The following is a 25220-nucleotide window of genomic DNA, read 5'->3' as shown; positions in this document are numbered from 1 at the left end:
TATTGTCATGCCAACCATCAGATCCGAGCTAGTTGTAGGTTTCTACCCGAAAGGAAACAGTGCCGCCAGGTATCTGACAATGTCTCAGGAAGATGCTATGGTGAAGTCACCAATTTCGAAACAAATATATTATTGCCACTCTCAAGTGCGCGGTCTCCGGGCCCCACACTCTTAGCGATTCCCCTACAACTTTCCCATCACCTCAGGCTAGTGGCAGACATTTAGGCGGGATGATAACTAAAGGCTGAAAGCTGAGGGGGCAGGGCGGGGTGTGGTGGTGGAGGGGAAATAGCTCGGGTTGGAAAGATGTCTCCTTTCATTTAGGTTCAGTTCGTTTTCTCTTATGCTGTCCCTCCCCTCCAAACGATGGACCCTCCATTTCCCCTTCCCATACAGTCAGATCGAGCATCTGTTGTATTTTGTGCTTAAAACGATCAATCTCGGCAGCAGGGGGTGACTCATCCACACGCCTGCTGGTAGCCAGAGTGCTTCTACAAAGTGGGGTTTGGGTTTTCTTTTACCTCCCCTTTCCTAGCACCCGTCAAGTCTGACTTTCCTTTGATCGGGCTGGTGGTAATCGATGCGGCTCTCTCGCTAAGCTTTCAGCCCAGGCTTGCCACGCCCGAGGGCATGTGCCCGAGCTGTGTTTCAAGGGCAGATCGCGATAGTCCCTGCTAGCCCCGCCGTTCCGCGCCACCGAGTTCTTTTGCTGGTGTCTCTGCAAATCGGTTTCAGTCGCTGGCGGTGTGTTAAAAAAAAAGCACAACACAAAACCCAACAAAGAAGATACTTGAAATGGACAGTTACTGGAAACTGTCTAACGTATTTCAAACTGCGCCCTGGCCGGGTCGGGGTCTCCCCCCGGCCGCCCCCAATCCATGTCTCTACACTAACGCTGATCCATGACGTTTTTCTTATTTTTTTTTGTCCCCCCCCACCCCCACGTTGTCCCCCCAGTTTGAAAAATCGTCCTCGCCTCCGCCTGGGAAACCTGATCCGGCTGCAGCTTGGCTCCCAAGCGGAGGAGACAGAGATACGTCTGGCCTTGGCAGGCCGGCAGCCCCTGCCCCCTTCCCCCGCCAGGGCACTGCTGCCGCGGCGCTCGCCCGCCTCATGCCTTAGGAATGTTGCGAAGTATGCGCAAGTTTCCAACAGTAGATCCCCTTTCTTGCTGGAGGAGAGACGCGCATATATCATCCGGTGGCAGCCGTCCACCTTCCCCGCCGTTTCGTAACCGCTTACGAGAGTAAATTGCGAGTTTGGGAACAGCCCTCTCTTAAGGAGCAGATTGGGAGAGGCTCTTCCCACTCGGAGAAGGCGAGTCTTCCCAGGCGGACCCCTCACGTTGGGAGCTACAGCGACCCAGGCGTCTGCTCCGCTCTCCCGCATTGCTGCTGCTGCTTCTGCTCCTCCTCCTCCGCTCCTGCTACTTGCTGGCTGTCTCCTCCAAGGTGCCCCGGAGCTCATCTCTCTCCTCCTCCTTCTCCAGGTCCTACCGCTGGGGCTGCAGGCGTCGCTTGAGCCGCCGACCCATCACCGACCCCGCAGCTGCCACTAAAGGTCTGTGTGCGCGGAGGAGAGGGAACCCATCCCCTTTCCTCCTCTCTTCTGATTCCTGTTGTCTTTCCGCACCGCGCGCACATGCCCTGACCGCTAACGGCACTGGACTGCAGCGGGACTAAAAAGGGGATGAGTGTGTGTGTGTGTGTGTTTTACAGCCTAGGACTCAGACTTAGAGATGACATTGAAGTCACGGGGCGAGGGCTAGGAGGCGATCAGTGACCGATGAGCCTTCTCGAGCGTGGTTATGGGAGCTGCAAAATGCCTCGGCTAGAGGAAGCACCTATCTTTGTTGTCGAATTGTAGCCGGTTCTGATGGACAGCTGCTGTTGCCTTTAGCCCTTAGGAAGCGTGGCAAAATGTTTGTGCTTCTCCCCACTGACTGAATACATGGTACTCGCTGTTTTGGGGAGCCGTACAGAAAAGTGAAGATGTTGTAGGAAATTGCATTGAATGGTGCATTTGGAGGCGCCGCTCTGCTTTCTACTGCAGATACTTTAGCTAGACAGATGCCCATTTAAACACATGTTGGATAGCATCACTTGCTTGCCTCTAACATGAAATTAGGAAATAATGTTAACGTGGGTTGGTCACATGAAATCAAATCTGTTTAACGTACAAAAAAGTCTGTCCTGGGTAGCCTTGGTGACAGCATTAAAGATAGGTTAGCGCTGCCTGTATTTGGCGGGATCTTTCTCTCTCAATCTACACCTCCCCTCGCGTTGTGCAGCTCCTTATAAGTAGCTTCGCCTTGTTTCCAGTCTGGAACTGTTTGACAGCAATTTGTGTGGGAAAGTGACAAAGATTGCCGATAGCAAAGGCTTGGGATGACTTTTTGCTGGTCTTTGTAGTGGAGTGAGTGTGTAACGCTGAGATCAGACGGGTGCTGGTGGCAAGGTCTGAAGTGGGGCAACTTTTGAAGTTATTGTCTGAGATCAAAGCTAAGAATTCGGTCCCGGTCCTAGGACAATCTGCTTTTATTTCAGTACAGTCAGCGAGAGGGGCATTTCTCCCCCACGTATAGGCGGGTCAAGACATTTACGTTTGAAAGCAGAAAGTTGAATGAAGTGTTGCTAGGCAGTCAAATAAATGTTCTGGAAAAAGAAAAAAAGCGCGTTTTATTTTTGGAAAAACCTATCAGGAAGGCCAGTCTGGCAGAGCAGCAAAGCACATGCATGCTCTGTCTGAAATGGTTCATTTTTGTTCTTGCTCAAAAGATGGCACTCTAAGTCCAGACAAAACGCCTCGGACAAAAGCCCTTTTTAACGTTTAGTTTAAAGGGCTTTTAAGACCTTTACCAAATGCTCTTCAGCGGATGTGCTGCAAGAAAGCTCGTTCCCCACGTAGAACAGTGAAATGCCTTTGAAGTTATGTTTAATCCTTTTTATGTCAATGTCGCGGATTCAAATCCAGGCATGATTATGCCTATCTCCAAATATGGGAGACAGACTCTGAAACTGGCTTTCGTTCTCTACTTTCTCCCAGTTCCGAGGAATTTTTTGCGGTGTGAGGCAATTAAGAAAAGCAATTTAATATATGGCAGCATGGTGTACTTTTATGTAACTGGGCAGGGTAGTGTTGGATCTTGTCAACCTTTTATACCAATTAAATATGGCATGTGTTTGGTTCCCTGGATAGCACAGAACTACTTTTCCTTTGAGCTGTTTCTGTGGGCTATCAGCTATACCATTATTTATGCATTTTTCTTCTTTCCTTTTGCTCCTGGCACCTTCTTAATTAAATATATTGCTTAATTGCTTGTGGATTTCTCTCTCATGCCATCGTATTCTGGCTTCTGAAACACTTATTCATAATTAACAAACACACAAACCTCCGTTTATATAAAGTTTAGAAACTTCTGTGTGGTTTGTATTTCTCCCCCGCACCCAAAGGAGAACAAAGGCCTAACACTTTAGCCATTATTCTGACAGCTTCTATGCGGGTTTTGCCTTATTAATTCTTGTTGATTCTGTCCCTAAATAGATAGGCCTGAGCAAACACGGTTATAAATGTACAGGGGCTTCTAATTAGGAGTTACTAAAATCTTCTAATTTCCATATATGCTTCTAGACAATCTGCAGTGATGGCATGGTTCTCTCTCTTGTCTCCTTCTATCAAGCGCTGCCGTAAAGCTATTTCCCTGCAGATTGTGTAAACGAATGATCAGATGTTAAAACACCAGGGTTTAGGCGGCCGTGTCGGGTTTCAAGTTGTGTGTCACATACACTACTTCTGCATAACGTATTTCAGACCTTACAGAAATGAAGACTTGCATTCTGGAGGCAGAATGAAAAAAGTTTTATTACAATTTCCAAACTACTTTGAGACCATTAAAATACTGTTAACTAAGTGCTTCAGCAGAAGAAAAGAGCCGAGTAAAATCCCCAGCTGAAAGAGACATGTAGTGGATTCAAGGCAAAAAATGACCTCTGAATTAGCCATCATCACGCTATCGGATGAAGTCATGGAGCTCAATCCAGGGTTTTGTTGATGTGGGAGCAGGAATCTTTTCGCTACTTCCATGACCAACTTAAGACGAATTTAATACCAAGATTATTTTTGGTCTGATTAACATGATTAGAAGGTCTCAGTAACAAAAGGCACATTCTGGCGAGGCTAGACTCTCCAGCTAGTAACGCAGATCTGTCAGTTTTGGATGGCTTCCAGGTCTAGAGGCTTTAACCTGGTCCCGTGGGTGGAGGCTGGGGATAAGCGGGTTAGGGAACAAAGTGGTCTCTGCGGCTCTTCTTTTTATGGTTTCTGAAGACACCCACCACCTCCTCCAATCCGTGCTTATTCCTTCTCTTTCTTTTTAATCATCACAGATTCATTCATGTTGTTGTGATCCGAAAGGGCAGAAATGAAGATCAGGCTGTCGTCAGCAGTTGCTGCTGTCTGTGCAGCTCTCCTCCTGTCCTCGATCGAAGCCGAAGGTAACTCATTCCCTCCCGGGCTCCTTGCAGTGATGGTGCAGAATGAAAACAACCCCCCCGCCCCCACAAACTTCCTTGCTCTCCGTTTTCACTGCAGTTACTTCCTTTACTCTTGTCTCTCTCCTTCAGAGAAACGCCTCTTCTTCCTTGTCCCTCTGGTCCAGCTCCTTCCTTCTGTGTTTTGTTCATTTCAGTTAGCAGATCCTCTCTCTCTCTCTCTCTCGTGTGCTGTCCACACTGCCCGCCCTGCAGCCTTGGGGAAAGCCAGGGCTGGGCTGGGAGTGCGGCGCCGTGCTCTCCCTGCCCCCCCAGGCTGAGTGAGCGCTCAGGGAGAAGGCTCCTGTGCAAACACGAAAGCGCAGATTGAGGCTGAGGAGCCCCGGAGCGCTGGCACACGCCCTCCTGCCCGGTGCGCCGTGCCCTGCTCTGTGTGTCAAGTCAGATCTGTTTTCTAAAGCCCGTGCCAATAAACTACTCCAACAGAGCCTGGCTCCCCGCGTCTGTGTCCTCCGATCCGCAGCGGCTCTTTCCCGCCAGCCGCAAGGGAACCCGGGGGGGGGGGGGGGGTTGCGGGGAAAGTCCATTCGCCGCCCGCTGCTTCTGGCAGCTCCCGGGGGAGGCTTGGCCTCCATCGCTCGGAGCAGGGACCGCAGTGCGCCGCTCTTCCCGCATCCCCCCTCCCCTCCTGCGGGGCTCGGCTCCCGCCCTGGAGACTCAGCAGCTCCTTCCTCGCCTCCTGTCCCCCCTCCCCTCCCCAGGGGCTGGCGGCTGCCTCGGGCTCGTGGAGCTCTGCGGGCTCGCGCAGGGCTGCGCCCCACCCCCCCTGCCTAAAGCAATGCGCGCGCTAGCCCGGGGCAATGCCCCGAGGCCCCTCGAGATACAGTCCGCCTCGTGCCCCGCCTGGGAGATTCCCCGGGCCTGCCCTACCCAGCCCCGGTGTCGGGCGTGGAGCCCCCGCTCCCTTTGCGGGACCCCTCCACCCCAAGAGGGGCAGCCGGGGCTAGCCGCAGGGGGACCGTGTGTGCCTCAGGCGCCGCGGGGCCGAAACTCCCGCTGGGCTCTAGCCCGGATATGGCGCCGTCTTTTCCCCCCAGGGGGCTTGGGACCTGGGCCAGATCGCGCAGGAGAGGCAGGTCCCCAGCGGCCCAGGGCTTCTCGTGCCTCCAGCTGCAGGAGCGAAGGAGCGGAGCCCCAGTCCCAGCCAGGGCAGCGCTCTGCACGCTACCCAATCAGTGCCGCTAGGCAGGGAGCATCTGCCTCTCTGCTGGGCCGACAGCACGTAAGTGGCGGACGGGTCTTTATCTTCCTGCTGAGCTGGATGTGTTTTGGGAGCGGTTCACGGGAAAGCTCCGACTCCCCTGATCCGCCATACCTGGATAGGGCCAGAGAAGCCTGTCTGTGTCATGGGCTGAACCAAAACTAGCCTTCAAACTTTTTGGCAAGGTCAGATGCCGGGTCTGGAGCTCAGGGCCGTTCCCTGTTTCTAGAGCGGGCCGAAGCGCAACCCGAGAGCTGCCCACAGCTGGCAAAGTTCGGATCCGGCTCTGAACTCCCGTGGCCAATAAGAAAAAAAACAACAAAAACCACCAACTTGAGCGAAACCCTAATGCCACTGGCCCTCCCGAAGCAGCGGTGCAAATGGTGATCAGACAGGCACAAAGCAGAGCGGCTTGCTGAGAAGTATGGACAATTTTGCCAACATCTGGTCCCCCGGAAAACGAGAGCAATCGTTGCCTCTGGCTTCCAGCCACACTGTTGTTGGCTGAGGAACCAACGGAGGTCATTTAAATCATTTCAGAGTTTGCATTTGGAGTGCAGGCGCACTGTGCGAGAGAAAGCAGAAAGAGTATAGAGTTGGTGTAGGAGGAGGACGAATATACATACATATATATGTATATAAACTTAATCGCGTTTAGTAGTACCCTACTCCATAGATAGCTTGGTTGATTTCAGTGATGTCACTTCTCCAGTAAGATACTATCTATTAAGAGCCAGTGTGCTGGAGTCGGGCCCCACCAAGGAAGTATAGGGATAAGTGTTGTGATTGACTGACTGTTGCTGCTGAAAGTTACCAAATGATATTTTTTGTGGTGTACAGAAGCATTTAGTTATAGTGAAACTAGATGCATTTTCAATCCTTTCATTAAAGTTTATATAACCTCATTTCAAGCCACGTGAAACAATATGAAGCAAAAAAGGACTTGGGTCTGATCCTGTATAATGCTGAGTGCCTTCTGAATGGGACTGAATGGTTCAACATAATTCATGAGGCATTTTGCAAACCCAACCTTCTCTGTATTCAGAGATTTTTATTAAATAAAATTTGCCTAAATATCAGGGCACTGCTGGTTTTTTGCATATGCTTGCTCCATTAGCAGTGACCAATTCCTGAAATATTTATGCTCATGTCTTTGTTCAAACAGTCAGGTTCTGTTTTTTCTTCTTCGCTGTTTTGTAGTAACTAGCTGGAAACATTCCTAATAGAAAGCAAATTTGCTTCTATGAGTTCTCTCTAGGGAAGTGCAAACTTTGTCATAGCTAGGGAATTCCTGAAATGTTAAAACATACATTAAAATAAATAAGAAAAATTTAGACACTGTGAGAAAAATTAGACAAGGACTTTTGCAAAGCCAGAAAAATAAAAAAATGTTGAGAATTGTGGGAGTGGGAAGTGGAGTGTGAGTTGGAGGTGCTGTAAATAGGAATGCAAAAATTTAGGATCACATCAGGACACCCTCTCATGAGAAAAGAGTTGGGTTTTTTTTGAGCATTTAATATAGTGGGCCTTATTTAGTGTTTTTCATCTGCACCGCCTCTGTTGCCCTCCTACATTATTTTAACTTTGTGCCTCAGTTTTGCATATTGGACATATTGGATCCTATTTGTCTTGGTTTTGCTGTCATTTCATCATTCAATCTGTCTGCTGAATTATAGCTGTCCTATGCACATTTCTTCATTTGGTTTGAAGAAATGTGCATAGGACATCTATATAAGCAGGCTTCTACCCTGAGCAGGTGCCACAGAATTTTTTGCTTCAGTTCCTATCTGTATTCATTAGGCTAGTGTAGTTGTGCAATTCATAGAATCATAGAAGATTAGAAATGGAAGGGGCCTCAGGAGGTCATCTACTCCAACCCCCTGCTCAAAGTGGGACCAACCCCAACTAAATCCTTCCAGCCAGGGCTTTGTCAAGCAGAGCCTTAAAAACTTCTAAGGATGGAGATTTCACCACCTCCCTAGGTAACCCATTTCAGTGCTTCACCACCCTCCTAGTGAATTTTTTTTCTTAATATCCAACCTAGATCTCCCCCACTGACACTTGAGATCATTGTTCCTTGTTCTGTCATCTGCCACCACTGAGAACAGCCTAGCTCCATCCTCTTTGGTACCCTCCTTCAGGTAGTTGAAGGCTGCGATCAAATCCCCCCTCACTCTCCTCTTCTGCAGACTAAACAAGGCCATTTCCCTCAGCCTTGCCTCATAAGTCATGTGCTCCAGCCGCTTAATCATTTTCGTTGCATTCTGCTGGACTCTCTCCAATTTGTCCACATCCTTTCTGTAGTGGGGGGCTCCAAACTGGACACAATACTCCAAATGTGACTTCACCAGTGCCAAATAGAGGGGAATAATCACTTTCCTCAATCTGCTGGCAATGCTCCTACTAATGTAGCTCAATATGCTATTAACCTTCTTGGCAACAAGGGCACACTGTTGACTCATATCCAGCTTCTTGTCCACTGTAACTCCTACGTCCTTTTCGCCAACTAGAAATCGAGCTATTTATCACTACCTTTTGAGCCCAATGATCTAGCCAGCTTTCTACCCACCTTGTAGTCCATTCATCCAACCCATACTTCTTTAACTTCCTGGCAAGAATACTGTGGGAGGTTGTATCAAAATCTTAGCTAAAGTCAAGGTATATCATGACCAATGTTTTCCCCATATCCACAGAGCCAGTCATCTCATCATAGAAGGCAATCAGGTCGGTCAGGCATGACTTGCCCTTGGTGAATCCATGCTGACTGTTCCTGATTACCTTCCTCTCCTCCAAGTGCTTCAAAATGGATTCCTTGAGGACCTGCTCCTTGATTTTCCAGGGACTGAGGTGAGGCTGACTGATCTCTGTTTCCCCAGATCCTTCTTCCCTTTTAAAAAGATGTTCACTATGTTTGCCTTTTCCAGTCGTCCAGGACCTCACAATCGCCACAAGTTTTCAGAGATAACAGCCAATGGTTCTGCAATCACATCAGCCAACTCCCTCAGCACCATCCGGCCCCATGGACTTGTGCATGTTCAGCTCTTCTAAATAGTCCTGAACCTGTTCTTTCACCACTGAGAGCTGCTCACCTCCTCCATACACTATGCTGCCCAATGCAGAAGTCTGGGAGCTGACCTTGTCTGTGAAGATGGAGGCAAAAAAGCATTGAGTACTTCAGCTTTTTCACATCATCTGTCACTAGGTTGCCTCCCCCATTCTGTAAGGGGCCCACACTTTCCCTGTGCTTCTTCTTGTTGCTAACATACCTGTAGAAACCCTTCTTGTTACCCTTCATATCTCTTGCTAGCTGCAACTCTACTGCTAGCTGCTTTGGCCTTCCTGATTTCATTCCTGCATGTTTGAGCAGTATTTTAATAATTCTCCATAGTCATCTGTCCATGCTTCCATTTCTTGTAAGCTTCCTTTTTGTGTTTAAGCTCACTGAAGATATCTCTGTTAAGTCAAGTTGGTCACCTGATATATTTGCTATTCTTTCTGCACATTGGGATAGTTTGTTCCTGTGTCCTCAATAAGGTTTCTTTGAAATACAGCCAGCTCTTTTGGACTCCATTTCCCTTCACATTAGCCTCCCAGGGGATCCTGCTCATCAGCTCCCGGAGGGAATCAAAGTCTGCTTTTCTGAAATTCAGGCTCTGTATCCTGCTGTTCTTCTTTCATCCTCTTGTCAGGATCCTGAACTAGACCATCTTATGGTCACTGCTGCCCAAGTTGCCATCCACTTCTGCCTCCCCTACCAGCAGCAGGTCAAGAGGATCATGGCCCCTAGTTGGTTCCCAGCACTTGCACCAGGAAGTTGTCCCCACCACATTCCAAAGATTTCCTGAATTGTCGGTGCAGTGCTGTGTTACTCTCCCAGCAGATGTCAGGGTGATTGAAGTCCCCCATGAGAACCAAGGCTAGTGATCTGGAAATTTCTGTTTAGTTGTCTGAAGAAAGCCTCATCCACCTCATCCTCCTCGTCTGGTGGTCTGTAACAGGCACCCACCATGGCATCACCCTTGTTGCCCTTGCATCTAAACTAAACCCAGAAACTCTCAAGAGGCTTTTCTCCAGTTTCATACTGGAGCTCTGAGCAATCATACTTCTCTTTTACATACAGTGCAACTCCTCCACCTTTTCTCCCTTGCCTGTCCCTCCTGAATAGTTTATCCCCATCCGTTACAGTGCTTCTTCAACTGATGCTTCTTTGGCTGCCAGAAGGTTCCTTTCTTCCTGTTCATTACTGCTCCTCCGATGGCTTCCACAGGTAGCAAAACTTCCACCACTGCGGCAGTTTCAATCACTGTCTCCCTCAGGAGCAGAGTGACAGCAGCTGAGGCAGAGGAAGAATGGCAAGTTGGTACTGAAGTCTTCTTTCCCAGTGAATAGCTCCAATGTTTGTCTGCTGCTGCTCATAGTTTCCCAAGCCTCTGCACAGTGAAACTGACCTATTCTTATCCATTTCATGGCTACCCTTAGGGGTTCTGAAAAACAGCAATACCTTGCTGCAATTTGGCAAGATATGAGCATTAGCAAAGGCACTGCAATTGGCTGCAGACTTAGTAAGACGGCACTGCAGTCATTTATACTTAGCTCTCTTTTAGAAGTTTATCTTAGAATCAGAAGGGCTAGAAACATAATATATTTTAAAAGAAACTTCTTAGAAATTGATGGCACGTCAGTGGGAAAGCTATTTATTCACCCTTAGCAAGTAGGCAATTGGATTTTTCAAGCTCTGCATTTTATGGTTTTATAAATAAAATTATATTTATTATCCATTTAGCTAGCTTTTCCCTGACATATTGTATTGTCCTCTCTCTGCTTTTTTCCCTACTTCTCTAGTCCAGCATTTGTGATATTCTGTCCAGCATTTGTGATATTTACATCAATTTTTTATGACAATAACCTACTTTTTTCTCCTTTTCACATTATTTTTCTTCATCTGTGACCAAGAAGAAAAGGAGAAAATCAGTGGGTTTTTTTTTAGAGAGATATGAATGTTTTACTTTTTTAGCCAAGGTTAGGCAAAATACTTTAAGGTAGGAATAGCTTTGTAGTTACAATCTCAGTGCAATGCTTTATTTGATGTCATATCCTATGTATTATGCTATATTTCTCATACAGGGAGATTTTCAAAAGGGAGTTAGGCACCCAACTCTCATTGACTTTCAAGTCCCCCTTTGTGGCCCCCCCCGCCCCCAGTATTTTAATCAATAATTTGTTATATTATTGGCAATATTAAACATCTGAAGATTGTAACACTTCAGGGTTTCAGAAGGTGGTGGATTAGATTCAAATTCCAGAAAAGGCTGTTTTTTTCCTGGGAAGGGTGGGAGAGCATAATTGCATTAAGCTATACTACCTCTAGGTAGTAGTAAGCTATACTACCTCTAGGTAGTGGGTTGGGAGAGAGCTAAAAGAAAATGAAATGTCAGTAGGAAAACATATCTCCAGGAGATACAATATAGAGAGTGAAAAATAATATGCAGCTGTTGCTGTTAAGGGAATTAGGAAATGTTATATGTAATGAATCATACATTTAATAAAGGGAGAGGAGTGAATGGTGATTAGCAAGGGCATATTAAGCCTTTCAGCTCTCTGTCACCTATTCAAATTTGGATCTGGTTGGTAGTGACTTACCATTAGGTGGCTTGTTACCATTTGATGGCTGTTGCATGTCTTTTGGGAAGTGAGTTAGTGATCTCATACAAATTCCTAATGAATAAGTGACCACCTCACAAAACCACAGAGTACTAAGGTTGACAGTGCAATTTAATTATTTAAAGTGACTATAACTCTTTATTTTTCTCATTGATTGTAGCAAAGTTTATATATATATATGTGTGTATGTATAGAGACTTGGCAGAATTTGATTTTAAAAAAATAATTTCAATGGATAATATAGCTGTTTATTTTTAAGGATTTTTTCTGATTTTTATCATTCAAATTTTAAAAGTTTTTGAGGTTCAGACATTAATTATTTAATGACAATAGATGTTGAGATTGAAAAAGTTAAAGCTTTATAGACATTAAAACACAAATTGTCAACATCACATGTAAATATCCTTAAATCCAATTCTAATAAATTCTCAAACAGCATTTTTCTTACTTTACCTATGTATACATTTATATTATCAATGAAAATATTTTTCGTTGTTTTGTGTGTGTGTACAGTGAAATTGACATTTACCAACATTTACTGATAAATGTCTAATCCTTTCAAACCTATATATATATACGCACACACACATATATACAAAAATAGAGAGAGCTGTGTGTATATATCTATATTTTATTATATATTTTTTTAAAAATGTGAAATATTAACAAAGTATACTTCACATAGATTACATTTTTACTCAAAATGTAAGAAATATGTATAATTTATAAAAATACAAATACACAGATGGCCACCTTGTGGTGTGATCAGCACTGCATTCCTTACGAAGTTGAGAAGTTATGCTTTACTAAGCTGGTAGCTTTATTTTATTAAAATAAGGGGCTTATTTTTTCCTTCATTAAGATCAGTAACTTGAATCTTAATGGGAAAAGGTTTGATCTTAATGGGGACAGGGTTCATTGTCTGGTTAGAATCCATGTCATATATAAGAAAGAAAAGACTAACTGATGTATAAACATGAATATTGGGTCCTGTCCAGCCTTCACTGAACTCACTTCAGTGGGAGCAAGATTGGATTTATTGTTTGAATGCTGCTGACACCAGCCAGCAGGGGAAATCATACCATATTATTTTATGTGCACCACAAAAATCGTGGTGAGTGCTTATTTTTAATTTATCATTGATGAAGCTGAAGTTTTTATTTAACAGATAGTTAGATGGTGCAGGACCACCACTTGTAGGTTATGATAATTTTACTGTAAGTCAGGTTATGGATCTACATTATTTGATAGTGTTCTTTTAAGTAATCTTTTTCTCGTTAGAAATTCATTGGGAATCTCTAGCAACTATGTTGTACAATCTGTGAAATACTGTTGGATTTTATTTTATATTGGATTTGTGATATCTTCTAAGCAATACAAACCAATATAATGCATACATAACATGGGAAAATACCCTCTATATTTTTAGCCTTAGAAAAATATTCTGATATATATATATATAATGGCATGAATTAGCTATATCATGACTGGACATGCAGGTTATATAATAAAGAAATATACCTTAGGATAGTTCTAGAAGTGACTGAAACATATATGAATCTCTCAAATATTGGCTTCTAAAAATGGCTTATTGTAAGTTTATTTGTTTAATTTATTGGAGTCTCCTCATTGTCCCCAATCCATGGTGAAATTAGTGAATTGTGTGGTGGATTGAGACCAGTCTGTGTCCATCTATCTGGAAGTTCCATGATTTATAGAAATGTATATTGTTTTAAATGAGTTCTATATCATTAGTACTAAGCAGATAACACAATTTATTCTCTCATGAAATAAATGTACAATCTTATCAAGTATTATTAGCTTTCAAGTTAGTAGACAAATACATCTAATTATTCTCCATTCCCATATTTGCTGGAATATTATGGTATCACCAGACATTAAGGTCTTGAACCTGCACCTCTGAAATCAATGGGAATGTTGCCATGGACACAGCACAGGATCAGAGAGGAAGAATCCAGTCTTGCAGAGATTTATGCACATGAGTAACTTTACTTGCATGAGAAATCTTGATGAGGGCTACTCACTTGAGTAAAGTTATATGCATACATAAATCTTTGCAGGATCAGGGCCATAGGAGCCCAGTTCTTTAGGCCCAGGATAGGCAAAACTCCTATTTTGTTCAGTGGTCATTTTGCATATAAAAGTGCTTCAGGATTGAGTCCATATAACAATACATGATTTTGCCATGGGTGAGCCAGAATAAGAATAGTAATACAGTGAAATAACAGTTGTCCCATTTGTTTTTGATTAATGTAATAAGATTTTTACCACAGAAATCTTTTACTATGCTTCATTTGACTCCCTGTTCTCATTCCTATGACCACCTTTCGGCCCTGAGCCTGCAATAAGCTCCATGTGGGTTATTCCTTGGTCTGTGCAGAACCCCACTGGAGTCAGGTGAGGGTTGGGTTCTGTGGAAGGGTTGGATCCAGTGGCAGGCTTGGAGGTCAAAGAGCTTCTCTTTCACCTGAATGGTATTAATTCAATAGAAATGTTAATGGCGGGGGCCAAATCCTGCATGTGTAAGGGAAAATTCCTGTTGACTTCAGTGGGAGCAGCATTTTGTGTTAGGGATTTGTTAAACTTTCCTATGTGGATGAGCATTTACCACAGTTAAATATTGATTGCACTGTCATTTTTAACTGCCAAGTACCACTTCTGAGTTTTCATCAAATGGATTAAAATCCTTTAAAATGTTAAAGACTTTTCCCCACAGTCAGTTTTTCAGTTTATCAGGAATCCGGTCATTTGGATATCAACAAGTTGGGCTGCTGCTGTCCTTCAGCAGTTAAAGCCTAAGGTCTCTGCTGCATCAGGTCAATTTACTTTCAAGGTTGGTGGTGCTATTTTTTCCATGTACTGATTTTTGTTTTTTTTTTAAGCATGCTCAGGTCAGTTGTCTCTGCCTTTGCATTAAATTTGTCCTGAGCCATTACTACTGAAACAATATTTTATAATGATATTCTTAATATGTAAATGTGTTTTACTATTAACATCTGTTGCATGATTTTGATACTAAATAACTACCTTGCTGTCCCTAGCAGTGTGATTACAGGAAACAGAATGATGAATAAACTGCATGAAGATTAAAAGTCTAATCTCACTGCCTGTGTATGGATAATAGGAAAAATAACATTTATTCCAATACTAGTATATCTATTATATCAGTATTACAAAGCCATATTATCCTATGGTTGGAAATTATAGTAAATATCTATAAAACTATCTACTTTATTATTATCATTTATTATGATTGTATAGAGGCCTAATAGCAGTTTAAATTCTGTAATTTATGTCTCAAAGATGCTCTTTTCATTGAGACGTGTTTAAAAAACAAAATAAAAAAACCTTAATTAATCTATGATGGAGATCTTCCAGGAAACAGACAAAGTCTGACTAATAAAGAATGCTTGCAAAACAGTCTAAAGTATTTAAGGAAAGTATGGCTGAATCTTATCTTACTTTGTAGACCTGTTTAAATAGTCATCTATAATAAACCTACCATGCACTGACAGTGAGTCAGTAAAATACTGCATGACTGAGCATGACAATTTTATAAAGAGAATATCATTATAAAATATTTTATGAAACATCTTTGTGTAATGAACCCTGTACATGGAGACTTTTGTCCATTGTGAGAAGCTAAAAAAATAATAATTTACATTTCGTGTCCATATGCATGATGCTGCAAAATAGCATATGTAAACTATTCCTTTCTATACTGTTCAATTACTTTTGTCAACAGCTCTTACAAGTTTTTATTTGCAGTCTTTTGTTCCGATTACTGGTGCCCTCTTCACTGTTTTCTATGAATTCTGTAAATAAATGTCTACAAATATACCTTGATGTTGTCTTTTCATAATTAACCAATGTGTTGTAAAGAACCATACTGGCATTTTATGTTAAAATGCTGCTTCTAGTATGGGTACACCTGCTGCAAAGGGAACATGATAATGCTGGTTTACACCTTGGAAATTGTACAGCAATCTGGTGTAAACAGGGAGAATCTTAGTTTTGTGAACTTCTGTATCAGTTCAGATATTACAGCAAATTCCTTATAACCATTACTATTTATTAACCCCTTCATTCCTGAATTCTTTGCAACAATATGCAAAATATGCCAGATTAGTGGTTCCTAAAGAACAAAGGGGTTAAGATCCCAGTACTTTGGAATAATGTAATACATGGATATAATATTATTAATATACATTTTACATGTATACTTACATATCAAAGATAATATAAATTGTTTTACTAAACAGTAAAATGCTCAAACTTTTTCTGTATTACTAAGAATCTATTTTTCTTTATCTCTGCCAAGTTTTTAGATTTAGTGAAATATAATTGGTAAGAAAATATGAGTCTGCAGAGACCATCTTAAAAAGATGATCAATTCTTTAATGTCCTATGGAAAAGAGTACTGTATAGATGTTCTCAGTGATCTCATGGTGTTGTAAGCAGGTTGTGATTTAGCATGCTTGTACGATCTGCACCCAGCATGTACCAAAATCCTTTAATTGTTATGTGACATGTTTGCATATGTGGTTATTATCTGTGAACTCATTGTACATGTATCCAAATGTGTTTTCTATTGTGCTTGATTTTGCTGGCCATTCTTGAATGACTTGGCAACTCAAGAAACAAATGTTTTGTGCTGTCCTTTGTAATGCGTATGCTCTTTGATGTTTTGTCATATTTCTTCAGCTTTTATTTTACTCTTTTTTCCAACAACATATCTTTATATTTGTTGGAAACAAATTTATGCAAAGACAATCTTAGTAAGCTTTGCTCAACATTATTATTTTAATTATTAATATGATGGTACCTTGTTCAATTTAGTAAAGATTTCCCTGATGTACATCTTTTGCAGTTAATCCACCATCAGACTTGAATTTTACAATTATAGATGAACATACTGTTCGAATGTCATGGAAAAGACCACCTGATGCAATAGAGGGGTACAGGATAACAGTGGTCCCTACAACTGGTAAGGTGTCATTTTATAAAGTCTCATTATCTAGCATCACTATATTGGTTTTGTTTTTGCTAAATCTATGAAAAATGATTTTTGTGCATCTAAGTGAGGTGTAAGGATAGATGTTAATGTCCTAATTTTTACAGGTAAGATTGTGCCTTGTCCTTATGCAGTCTCATAGAGGCATAGGAGGGAGCAAGGATTTCCCTCTCTTGTGTGGCCTGTGTTAGGACTACCAGCATCGTAGCTTCTGTGCTTTGGGATATGCAAGTTTTGTACTCTAAATGCTTGTCCTTTGGAGTATCTAGGTATGGAGGGGCAGGAAGTAGGTGAAGTCATGACACTATTTCCTTCTCCTACGTCCTGGCTGGCCACATTGGTGAAGTATGCTGCACCTCATAAAGAGGTGTTGTAAATTTCTGCCTCATCAGCCCCAGAGCAAATGGGGAGCCCGTGGGATGGTGTGCCTGCATTACCTCTTGCTGCAGGCAGAGAGCACAAGCTAGCTCCCGTGGTCTGCCACTTGTTCAGGTCCTTCATTCACTGTTAATCTCTTCAGCAGTTTAGTTTCGGAACAGTCCCTTTCCTAAAACTCTTGGATGCCCAAGCCTGCAAACTGGGATTTTCAAAGACCTAAGGGAGCTAGGGACCCAAATCACCTTGAAGGTCATTTGAAAATCTTGGCTGCAAAACCTTATTCATGCCAGTGATCTCTTACTCGTGCGAGTAATCTCACTGAAGTCAGTGATAGTTCTTACATCAGTAAGGGTCTGCATGGTTGGGCCCTGGAATCATATAATTAGTGTAGAAAATTTACCCACTCTTTCATTTCCCTAAAATGTACCTAATCTTGCATAGTTCTGAGCATGTTGAGCTCCTGTTAACTTAAATGGGAATTGAGAATGCTACGCACTGCTCAGGAGACGCTATGCAGGATCAGGTCCAAATGTTCCAGGATTGACTAGTAAATGCTCACTGATGTTGACTAGGTTTGCAGAACCTTTTCTTAAACATGTAGCCCATGGTCAAAAATAGTTGCTGGGTGACATACATTGATAGTAGATATGTGGTGGAAGTTCTGCTACTATTGTTTGTAGCTGAATTCCCCCATTGATAATCTTTTTAATGGTATCTGATTCCTGGAAATCCTGATTCATCTGTTATCTCAGTGTAAATCAGGAGTAACTCCCAATTACATTAGTGTAAAACTGATGTGAATTCCGAATCAGATCCTGACATACTGTTTTTAACCAAAACTGACTCTATAAAGTGTGTGTCTCTCAGTCTTCTCTGCCTTGCCCCTTAGCATGTGCAGATTGAATGTGAAATGTTACTAAATCCAAATGACAGCATTCATACTAATTCTCCACAGATATTGATGGCTAGTCCTGGTGCAAGGCAGAGGAGAATCAGGCCCAGTGTTTGCATGTGCACAGTAGTATTAGAAATACCAATTTGGAAACATGTCTCTTCTTCCTGATTTTTCATATAAGAAAATTGAAAACGGTCCTCCATTAAAAATATAATAGCTTAAATAACATAAAAAATACCTTATACCAACCATGTGCTTTTTCTAGGGAAAATACTGTGCATCTCTTTGAATGTATAATAGTGGGTCCACATCTCCTCTCAGTTATACCAGTGTAAACCATTTGTAACTCCACTAAAATCTGTGGAGTTATACCTGTTTAAAATTGATGTGAGATTAGAATCAGACACTATATAAACTGATTTGCTGAATGAGAGCTAATTTTATTGTATACATTTTTGGTTTTAAAATTGATGAGTAAATAAAATGCTTTATTGGTAATAGTTTTGTGTTTCCTTTGCAACGAGGTGTTTCAGGAAGGTAAACAACTGTTTAAAATGTTTATTTGTAGCCTGTGGACAGGTAGCTCTTTCTACTGTGTTTTCAGATTATGAGAAACTCATAATTATTATGATTGGATTTAGGCCTTCTGTGTTAAATGTGCTTTGTATGTTGTATTGCAGATGGACCTACTAAAGAATTTACCCTTGCACCTAGTGTCACTGAAACTATATTATCAGACTTTATGCCTGATACAGAATATGTTGTGACAATAAATTCATATGATGACCAAGAAGAGAGTCTACCTGTCTTTGGCCAACTTACAAGTAAGTACATATAATAAAGTTAGACATAACTGAATAAAGCAACTTAATTGGCTATTCAATCTTTGGGTTATAGGACCAAATTCTGTTGCCAATTGACCAACAAAACATTAATGTATACCCATAGTCTGGCCATCTGTGACTCCATGAGCAGCCTTTTCCCCATTATGTTTTGTTTCTGGCTTTGCCACAGATTTCTCACATAACCATGAGCATGTTATTTAACCACAGTTTGACCCTCTGTAAAATGGGGATAATATTATTTACCTGCTTCTCCGGGCATTGCAAAAATTAATTATTAGTTTTCATAAAACACTTCAGAATGGAAGGTGCAGTAGGAGCATAAGGAATTTTTAACTATTTATGTCTTGGCTTAATTCTAATGCTGTCAAATCTCTGTACTGGAATTGTACTTGTAAATCTCCTGCATGCATCTCATTTTGAGAGAGGCACACAAATCTTGTTGACATCTCTTCAACACACCTTGTCTTTCTTGACCTTCGCAATATGTAACCTAAAGCCAAGTGTCACTTTCTTGTTTCCCTTCCGCTAATCCTGTTTATGTTGTGTTTTGTTCAGTTCAGACAGGTGTTCCAGTGAGTCCAGAGGACAAGAAACCTGAGCAGATTCAGCTACAAAGTATGTTTTTTGTCTTCCAGCTTATGTGATATTTTAGAGTTAACTAAGAGTTTGATCCAAAGCCCAGTTAAGTCAATGCAAAGTCTTCCAATGGGCTTTGATCATGTGATAAAGTCAAATCCTGTGCCTATGTTGTTTAGCAGTAAGGTTGTACTAACATGTAATCTGGTTGTGTGCTGGGCTGTCCAAACTTAAGGAGGATCTGAAAATCTGCAGCCTCTTTATGGGAAAGAGGTGAGAGCTGATCTGAGAGCCAGGGATTTTATGCAAATAAACCCATGTCCTCTAAGCAGTCCTATGCATGTCTTAGCCCTTTAATAAATATCCCCCTGCTGAGAACACACAGTTATAGAAAAACCCATGCTGCTGCCATATGGGGATAAAGGTGTGGGGTGGGAGAGAAGAGCGGTATCAGAATTAATTCTTCCCCAGCATCAAATCCTTACGTGCCATTGTATATTGGGGGGTGTGCACTGCTGCAGAGGTGATGTGTCTCCCCTACTGATCACTGCAGGAGGGGATGTTTTTTGATCCCAGACTGAGCTCCTGATGGACAGTTCTATTTTGGAGTTGCCAGCTAGAAGGCCTCAGTTGAGGGTGAGCAGTTGAGCAGCTCCATTTGGTTTCTGCAGCCAAAACTTGCCTCTTGGTTGGAATCGAGGAGGCATTGCACATCCTCAGTGCCTCTCCAGTGTCATCCCCTCGTTCCCAGTAGAGAGAGACTGTGACTCCATTTCTGGGCAGGGGAACAGCTGGTGTTACATGGGCATTTCTAAGGCTGCGTGCCTCCTTTAGCACACAAGTTGTTCTCTATGGCTTTGAAGTTTGGTTGGGGTGCATGACTTAGGTAGGTCAAATGGACCAAAACCCAGGATTTGGCCCTTAGGGACATATCCTTCCTATAGATATGCAGATGTCCTTTTGACATCAATGGGAGGTTAGTACATATGCAAAGGCACATTTGGCCGTAAGCAATTTTGTATTGATTTAAACTAAACCCATTAATTAATATACATGTTTAATAGGGTTGCATAAACGATCAATGTGTCATACAAAAAAGGAGTCTGTCACTTCCAAAATCATATTTTAACACACATTACAAATACTATATTTTATGACTGGTTTAGTAAAGTTATTTTCCACCAAAAGCACTGACCATTTGGTGCAGTAGTTACTATGTCTGCCTCAGTGCTTATCAGTATTATTGTAATGAGTTTCTCTCAACAATTCTGTTTCTGGAATATCCTCCCAGTAGATATGTCATTAAAGCTAGGTGAATGGTGTCCCACCCAAGTAAGATATTTCATGTAAGGATTCTAATCCGCTTAATTTCTGCTTGATTTGGTTTCTACTTGTTAGATTTCTATTATTCATTCTTAACTGATAGCTTTTGACTATGGTCGGGAGTAGTGAAAGTGTTTGGAGGTATTGACATGTAAGGGATCTTTCATTATTCCGTTAAGAGATTGGTGTTGTTTTTAATATGTTTCAGAATGTTCCGTCAGTGCACTGACAGATTTAGTTTTTCTTGTGGATGGCTCTTGGAGTGTGGGGAGAAGTAACTTCAGATATATTTTGGACTTCCTGGGCACTCTTGTGTCGGCTTTCGACATTGGGGAAGAAAAGACACGAATTGGAGTTGTTCAATACAGTTCTGATACAAGAACTGAGTTCAACTTAAATCAGTATTTCAGAAGGAATGATCTTCTTGATGCAATTAAAAGAATACCCTACAAAGGTGGCAATACAATGACAGGTACAGATTTTAGCTCTTTGATAACATATGAAAGCTAAAAACTTCCCCCAAAGTCTGTTTGTGTGGCATTTTATTTTATAACTGAAATTCTATTTAAATCCTAGTTCACTCATACCTAAGAAAAACACAGTCCATTTTGTTGTTTTTAGGTGAAGCTATTGATTATCTGATTAGGAATGCATTCACTGAATCTGCTGGAGCAAGAAAAGGCATTCCTAAAGTAGCAATTATCATTACCGATGGAAAATCTCAAGATGAAGTTGAAATTCCTGCAAGAGAGCTTCGCAGCCTAGGAGTTGAAGTCTTCTCCTTGGGTATGTCAATTATTAATTAATTATTGTTACTATTTAATACTATGAGTAAATATAATGGTCATTAAAGTGAGGCATTAACATTCTAATAGCACTAGCTTGAGATGTGCATTTTACAGGCTAGGGATGCTCGATGCATGTTTCCTGAGACTGACCCTTTGATCTCTCCTGAGCAGAGAGTCCCAACTGTGCCAAACTGTGTGGTAGTTTTGTAATGTGCCCAGATGGAGACTAGGATGTGACCGGCAAACTCAGTTTGACATGTGAACTCCTTAAGGTTTCAGAATGAGTCTCCATAGGTAAAAGTCTATTGCACTAACCCACAGCTTTAATTAACTTTTGTAGCCCGGTTATTAGTAATACTAGATCTTAACCTGCATCAGCTTTATTCCAAGATGCTTTCAAACTTTAAAAATACACTTACAAGGATCTAAATGTTATACACATAAAATGGTCTCATTTTTAGGAATCAAAGCAGCAGATGCAAAAGAACTGAAACTAATGGCATCTCAACCATCCTTGAAGCATGTTTTTAATGTGGCTAATTTTGATGGAATAGTGGATATACAGAATGAAATTATTTCACAAGTGTGCTCAGGTGTTGATGAACAACTGAGTGAATTGGTTAGTGGAGAAGAAGGTGAGATCTTTTACAAAAGTTTATTGTTAACTGGAGTGTACCTGATGTGTTTTTATAATGTGATGGTCCCTGCTTCTTTATCTTTTATTCTGATAGTTCCATCCATTTTATAAACTGTCATAAGTATATGAAAAACATGTTTCCAGATGTAGAGATTTAAACAGCAGAGGATTAGAACACGTCATTGTCTGGATTTGTAATATTCCACTGAAGTCCATAACTACAAATAGTTATGTTGGCCCTAGAGGTATAAAAGCCTGAGAACATACACTTTAGACCAAATGCTCCACTCTGGTGGAAAAATGTGTGGAAGGGAAGAATTCACTTGAAAAGACCCACATGTTAAGGGCATGAATCATGCCCTATTGTCTCACTGGTTACGCAGGGCAGGGCGGCTTGGTTAAAGGCAAGAAGATGTAGTTTGGCAAATATCCATGGGTAAAGACTGAAGACTGCTGAAACCAAATAGTTCTCAAACTATAACCTTGCACTTTTTATGCCTCTGCAAGGTTCCAGAATGTCCCCTGTCTAGACAATGACAATGTGACTGCTCCATTTCCATGGTTTCTTTCCAATGACTTTACTCATTCAAATCTTCTGATATGTTTCTGGGAAATATATAGGGAAAGTTTTATTGCTGGTTTGAACTTAGTGTATGACAGGATTTACATTGTAACTTCCATTCCATTTTGAGGAGATCACATGAAGCACAGCTTTTGTTGCTGACCTTCTGCCTCATTTGGAATCCCCCGCAACTCTACCGTTTTTATTTACATCAACATTATTTTTAGTTTTTTTTTTTAAAATAACTTAGAGAACATTTGACCAAATACAACTAAATCTGTTGGAAAAATCAGTAATAAAAACAAATCAATTTTGAAAAAAAATCTGTTTATCATTGTATTTGATCTTTTTGGGTTTGTTTTTAATTTTTCAGCTGTAGAGCCTCCTTCAAACCTAGTGGCCGCCCAGATCTCATCAAAATCTATTAGAATCACTTGGGATCCATCTGCTAGCCAAATAACAGGCTACAGGGTGCAATTCTTTCCAATGATAACAGGCGCCAAACAACATGTGCTAAGTGTTGGTCCTCAAACTACTGCTTTAAATGTAAGAGATCTTTCTCCAGAAACAGAATACCAGATTAATGTATATGCAATGAAAGGAATGGCAGCCAGTGAGCCAGTTTCAATAATGGAAAAAACACAACCAGTGAAAGTTCAAGTGGGTAAGTTATCGACTGGTGAAATGTTCTGATATTGTAGCTCTTTTTTAAACCTCTAAGTGTCTCTCTTATTTAAAGACCTTCAGTTACTGGAAGAAATAGTTTTAGTTAATGGGATTAGTTTAACTAAAGACTATCATTTAGTGTTGATAAGTGATGAGTCAGCTGATTAGAAATGCAGATGCAATAGAAATGCCATGGCTACTAGCTTTTATACTGGTAATTCTTTCTCTTTACAGAATGCTCCCGTGGTGTGGATGTAAAAGCTGATATTGTGCTTTTAGTGGATGGCTCCTACAGCATTGGTATCGCCAATTTTGTTAAAGTAAGAGCCTTTTTGGAAGTCTTAGTTAAAAGCTTTGAGATTTCACCTCAAAAAGTACAAATAAGTCTTGTCCAGTACAGCAGGGATCCCTATACGGAGTTTTATTTGAACAGATACAACAAAATTGAAGATATAATTCAGGCTATTAACACCTTCCCCTACAGAGGTGGATCTACAAACACAGGCAAAGCAATGACCTATGTGAGGGAGAAGGTATTTGTTACCAGCAGAGGATCAAGGCCAAATGTGCCAAGGGTCATGATTCTTATTACTGATGGAAAATCATCAGATGCCTTTAAAGATCCAGCCATAAAATTGAGGGAATCAGATGTAGAGATATTTGCAGTTGGTGTTAAGGATGCAGTACGTACAGAATTGGAAGCAATTGCTTCACCGCCTGCTGAAACCCATGTGTACACAGTGGAAGATTTTGATGCTTTCCAAAGAATATCATTTGAACTTACACAGTCTGTCTGCCTACGAATTGAGCAGGAACTGGCTGCTATAAGGAAAAAAAGTAAGTAATTATCACTACTTAGAGAAGTATTAAAAAAAAACAATGAAAAGAGTCTGAGCCAAATTCAATTCTCAGTTACATTTATATAATCCTCTTGTTGTCAATGAAAATGACCAGGTGTAAATGAGGGTACAATCTGTTCATCTGTTTTTAGCTAAAATAATACAATCAAAACATAAAGAATCTCCAAATAATTAGCAAAGTGGACTTGATTCTTCACTTCATTTCACCAGTGGCTTACATGGAACCATAGAACAGTGCCGATTTAAACTAACTCAGGATCTGACTGATCATTTTATATTTAATTAAAAACACTGAAAAAAACAATTGTTTTATAAATGGTAAAGAAGAAAATTAACTGGGAAATATGTTCTCTCGCCCTCATCCCCCTCCCCCCCTCCCCCCCCCCAATCACAAATGCTTAAGGGGACATTAAAGTGGGAGAGCCAAATTTACACTGGTAAATCTAGAATGACTTCAGTGGAGTTATTTGCTTTTACACAGGGATGATGGAGGTTAAAATATATCCTCAGAAGTAAAAAAATGACTTGCCATTGTCACTGTAAATTCTTCTGCGGTTATATTTAAAAGAAATTAGAAAGTCACCATCTTCACAAATTTCAGATTAAGAAATCCTTCATGACAGTAACCTGGCTGACTGTGTTCAAAATCATGTAGGAATTTTTCATCTGCTGCTACATCCTGTGCTTTACAATTTTTGTATTTAAAAGGGATACTGAAGTTAGATAGGCCCCAAATTTGAAAACCCCACCTTCTTTAAATATAATCCTTTGTTTCAGAATACTTTTGAGATAATAATACTTTTATTTTGGAGGGCTCAAACACTTAATATTCCCACTGCTAGGCTAACTATGCCAACCAAACCTAGCTGAAGACTTCAGGTTTGTGTTTGTGCCTCATGTCATCTTCAATATTCCCCCTTCACATTCATGTAAGAGTGTTGAAATTCTGTTAATTTCATACCTGTGCTAGTGCTCCAGAAAATCAAGGATGCACTGTTGTCACTAAAGGAATCATTTTATTACTGCTTATGATATCTGAGAAAGAACCCAGCTTGATCCTCAAGTTTTCAGGGCTGCCAGTTACAAATTACAACATTTTAGTTGAAACTAGCACATTTGATGTGGAAAACATTGAGTTGATACTTCTACTCATTGTCATATGGTTTAAGGCAATTCAGAGATCATCAAAGAATGTTATGTATTCATGAGTCATGAGAAACAAGCATTAATGCATATCAAGAAA

General features: G+C 41.2%; 1 protein-coding gene across 2 annotated transcripts in view; it reads left to right on the top strand.

Annotated features, from left to right (window-relative positions):
- Positions 1-25220, top strand: part of COL12A1 (collagen type XII alpha 1 chain) — a 128984-nt gene that overhangs the window by 594 nt on the left and 103170 nt on the right. The window contains exons 2-11 of one of the 2 annotated variants that reach the window (XM_067532701.1): positions 1490-1560; positions 4386-4493; positions 16304-16420; positions 18401-18544; positions 19121-19180; positions 20673-20936; positions 21086-21250; positions 21714-21887; positions 22825-23115; positions 23352-23954. In XM_067532701.1, coding sequence (XP_067388802.1) covers positions 4421-4493; positions 16304-16420; positions 18401-18544; positions 19121-19180; positions 20673-20936; positions 21086-21250; positions 21714-21887; positions 22825-23115; positions 23352-23954 — 1891 coding nt within the window. In that variant the 5' untranslated portion in view covers positions 1490-1560; positions 4386-4420. Of the gene's footprint in view, positions 1-1337; positions 1561-4385; positions 4494-16303; positions 16421-18400; positions 18545-19120; positions 19181-20672; positions 20937-21085; positions 21251-21713; positions 21888-22824; positions 23116-23351; positions 23955-25220 lie in introns of those variants that run through there. The other variant, XM_067532702.1, reaches the window with a different exon arrangement.

This window comes from Emydura macquarii, unplaced genomic scaffold (assembly GCF_026122565.2).
Source record: "Emydura macquarii macquarii isolate MOO-44397 ecotype Brisbane River unplaced genomic scaffold, CSIRO-AGI_Emac_v2 contig_3295, whole genome shotgun sequence".
Taxonomy (NCBI): Eukaryota; Metazoa; Chordata; order Testudines; family Chelidae; genus Emydura; species Emydura macquarii.
The sequence above is the reverse complement of the archived record's forward strand: the minus strand, read 5'-3'. Positions and strand labels throughout refer to the sequence as shown.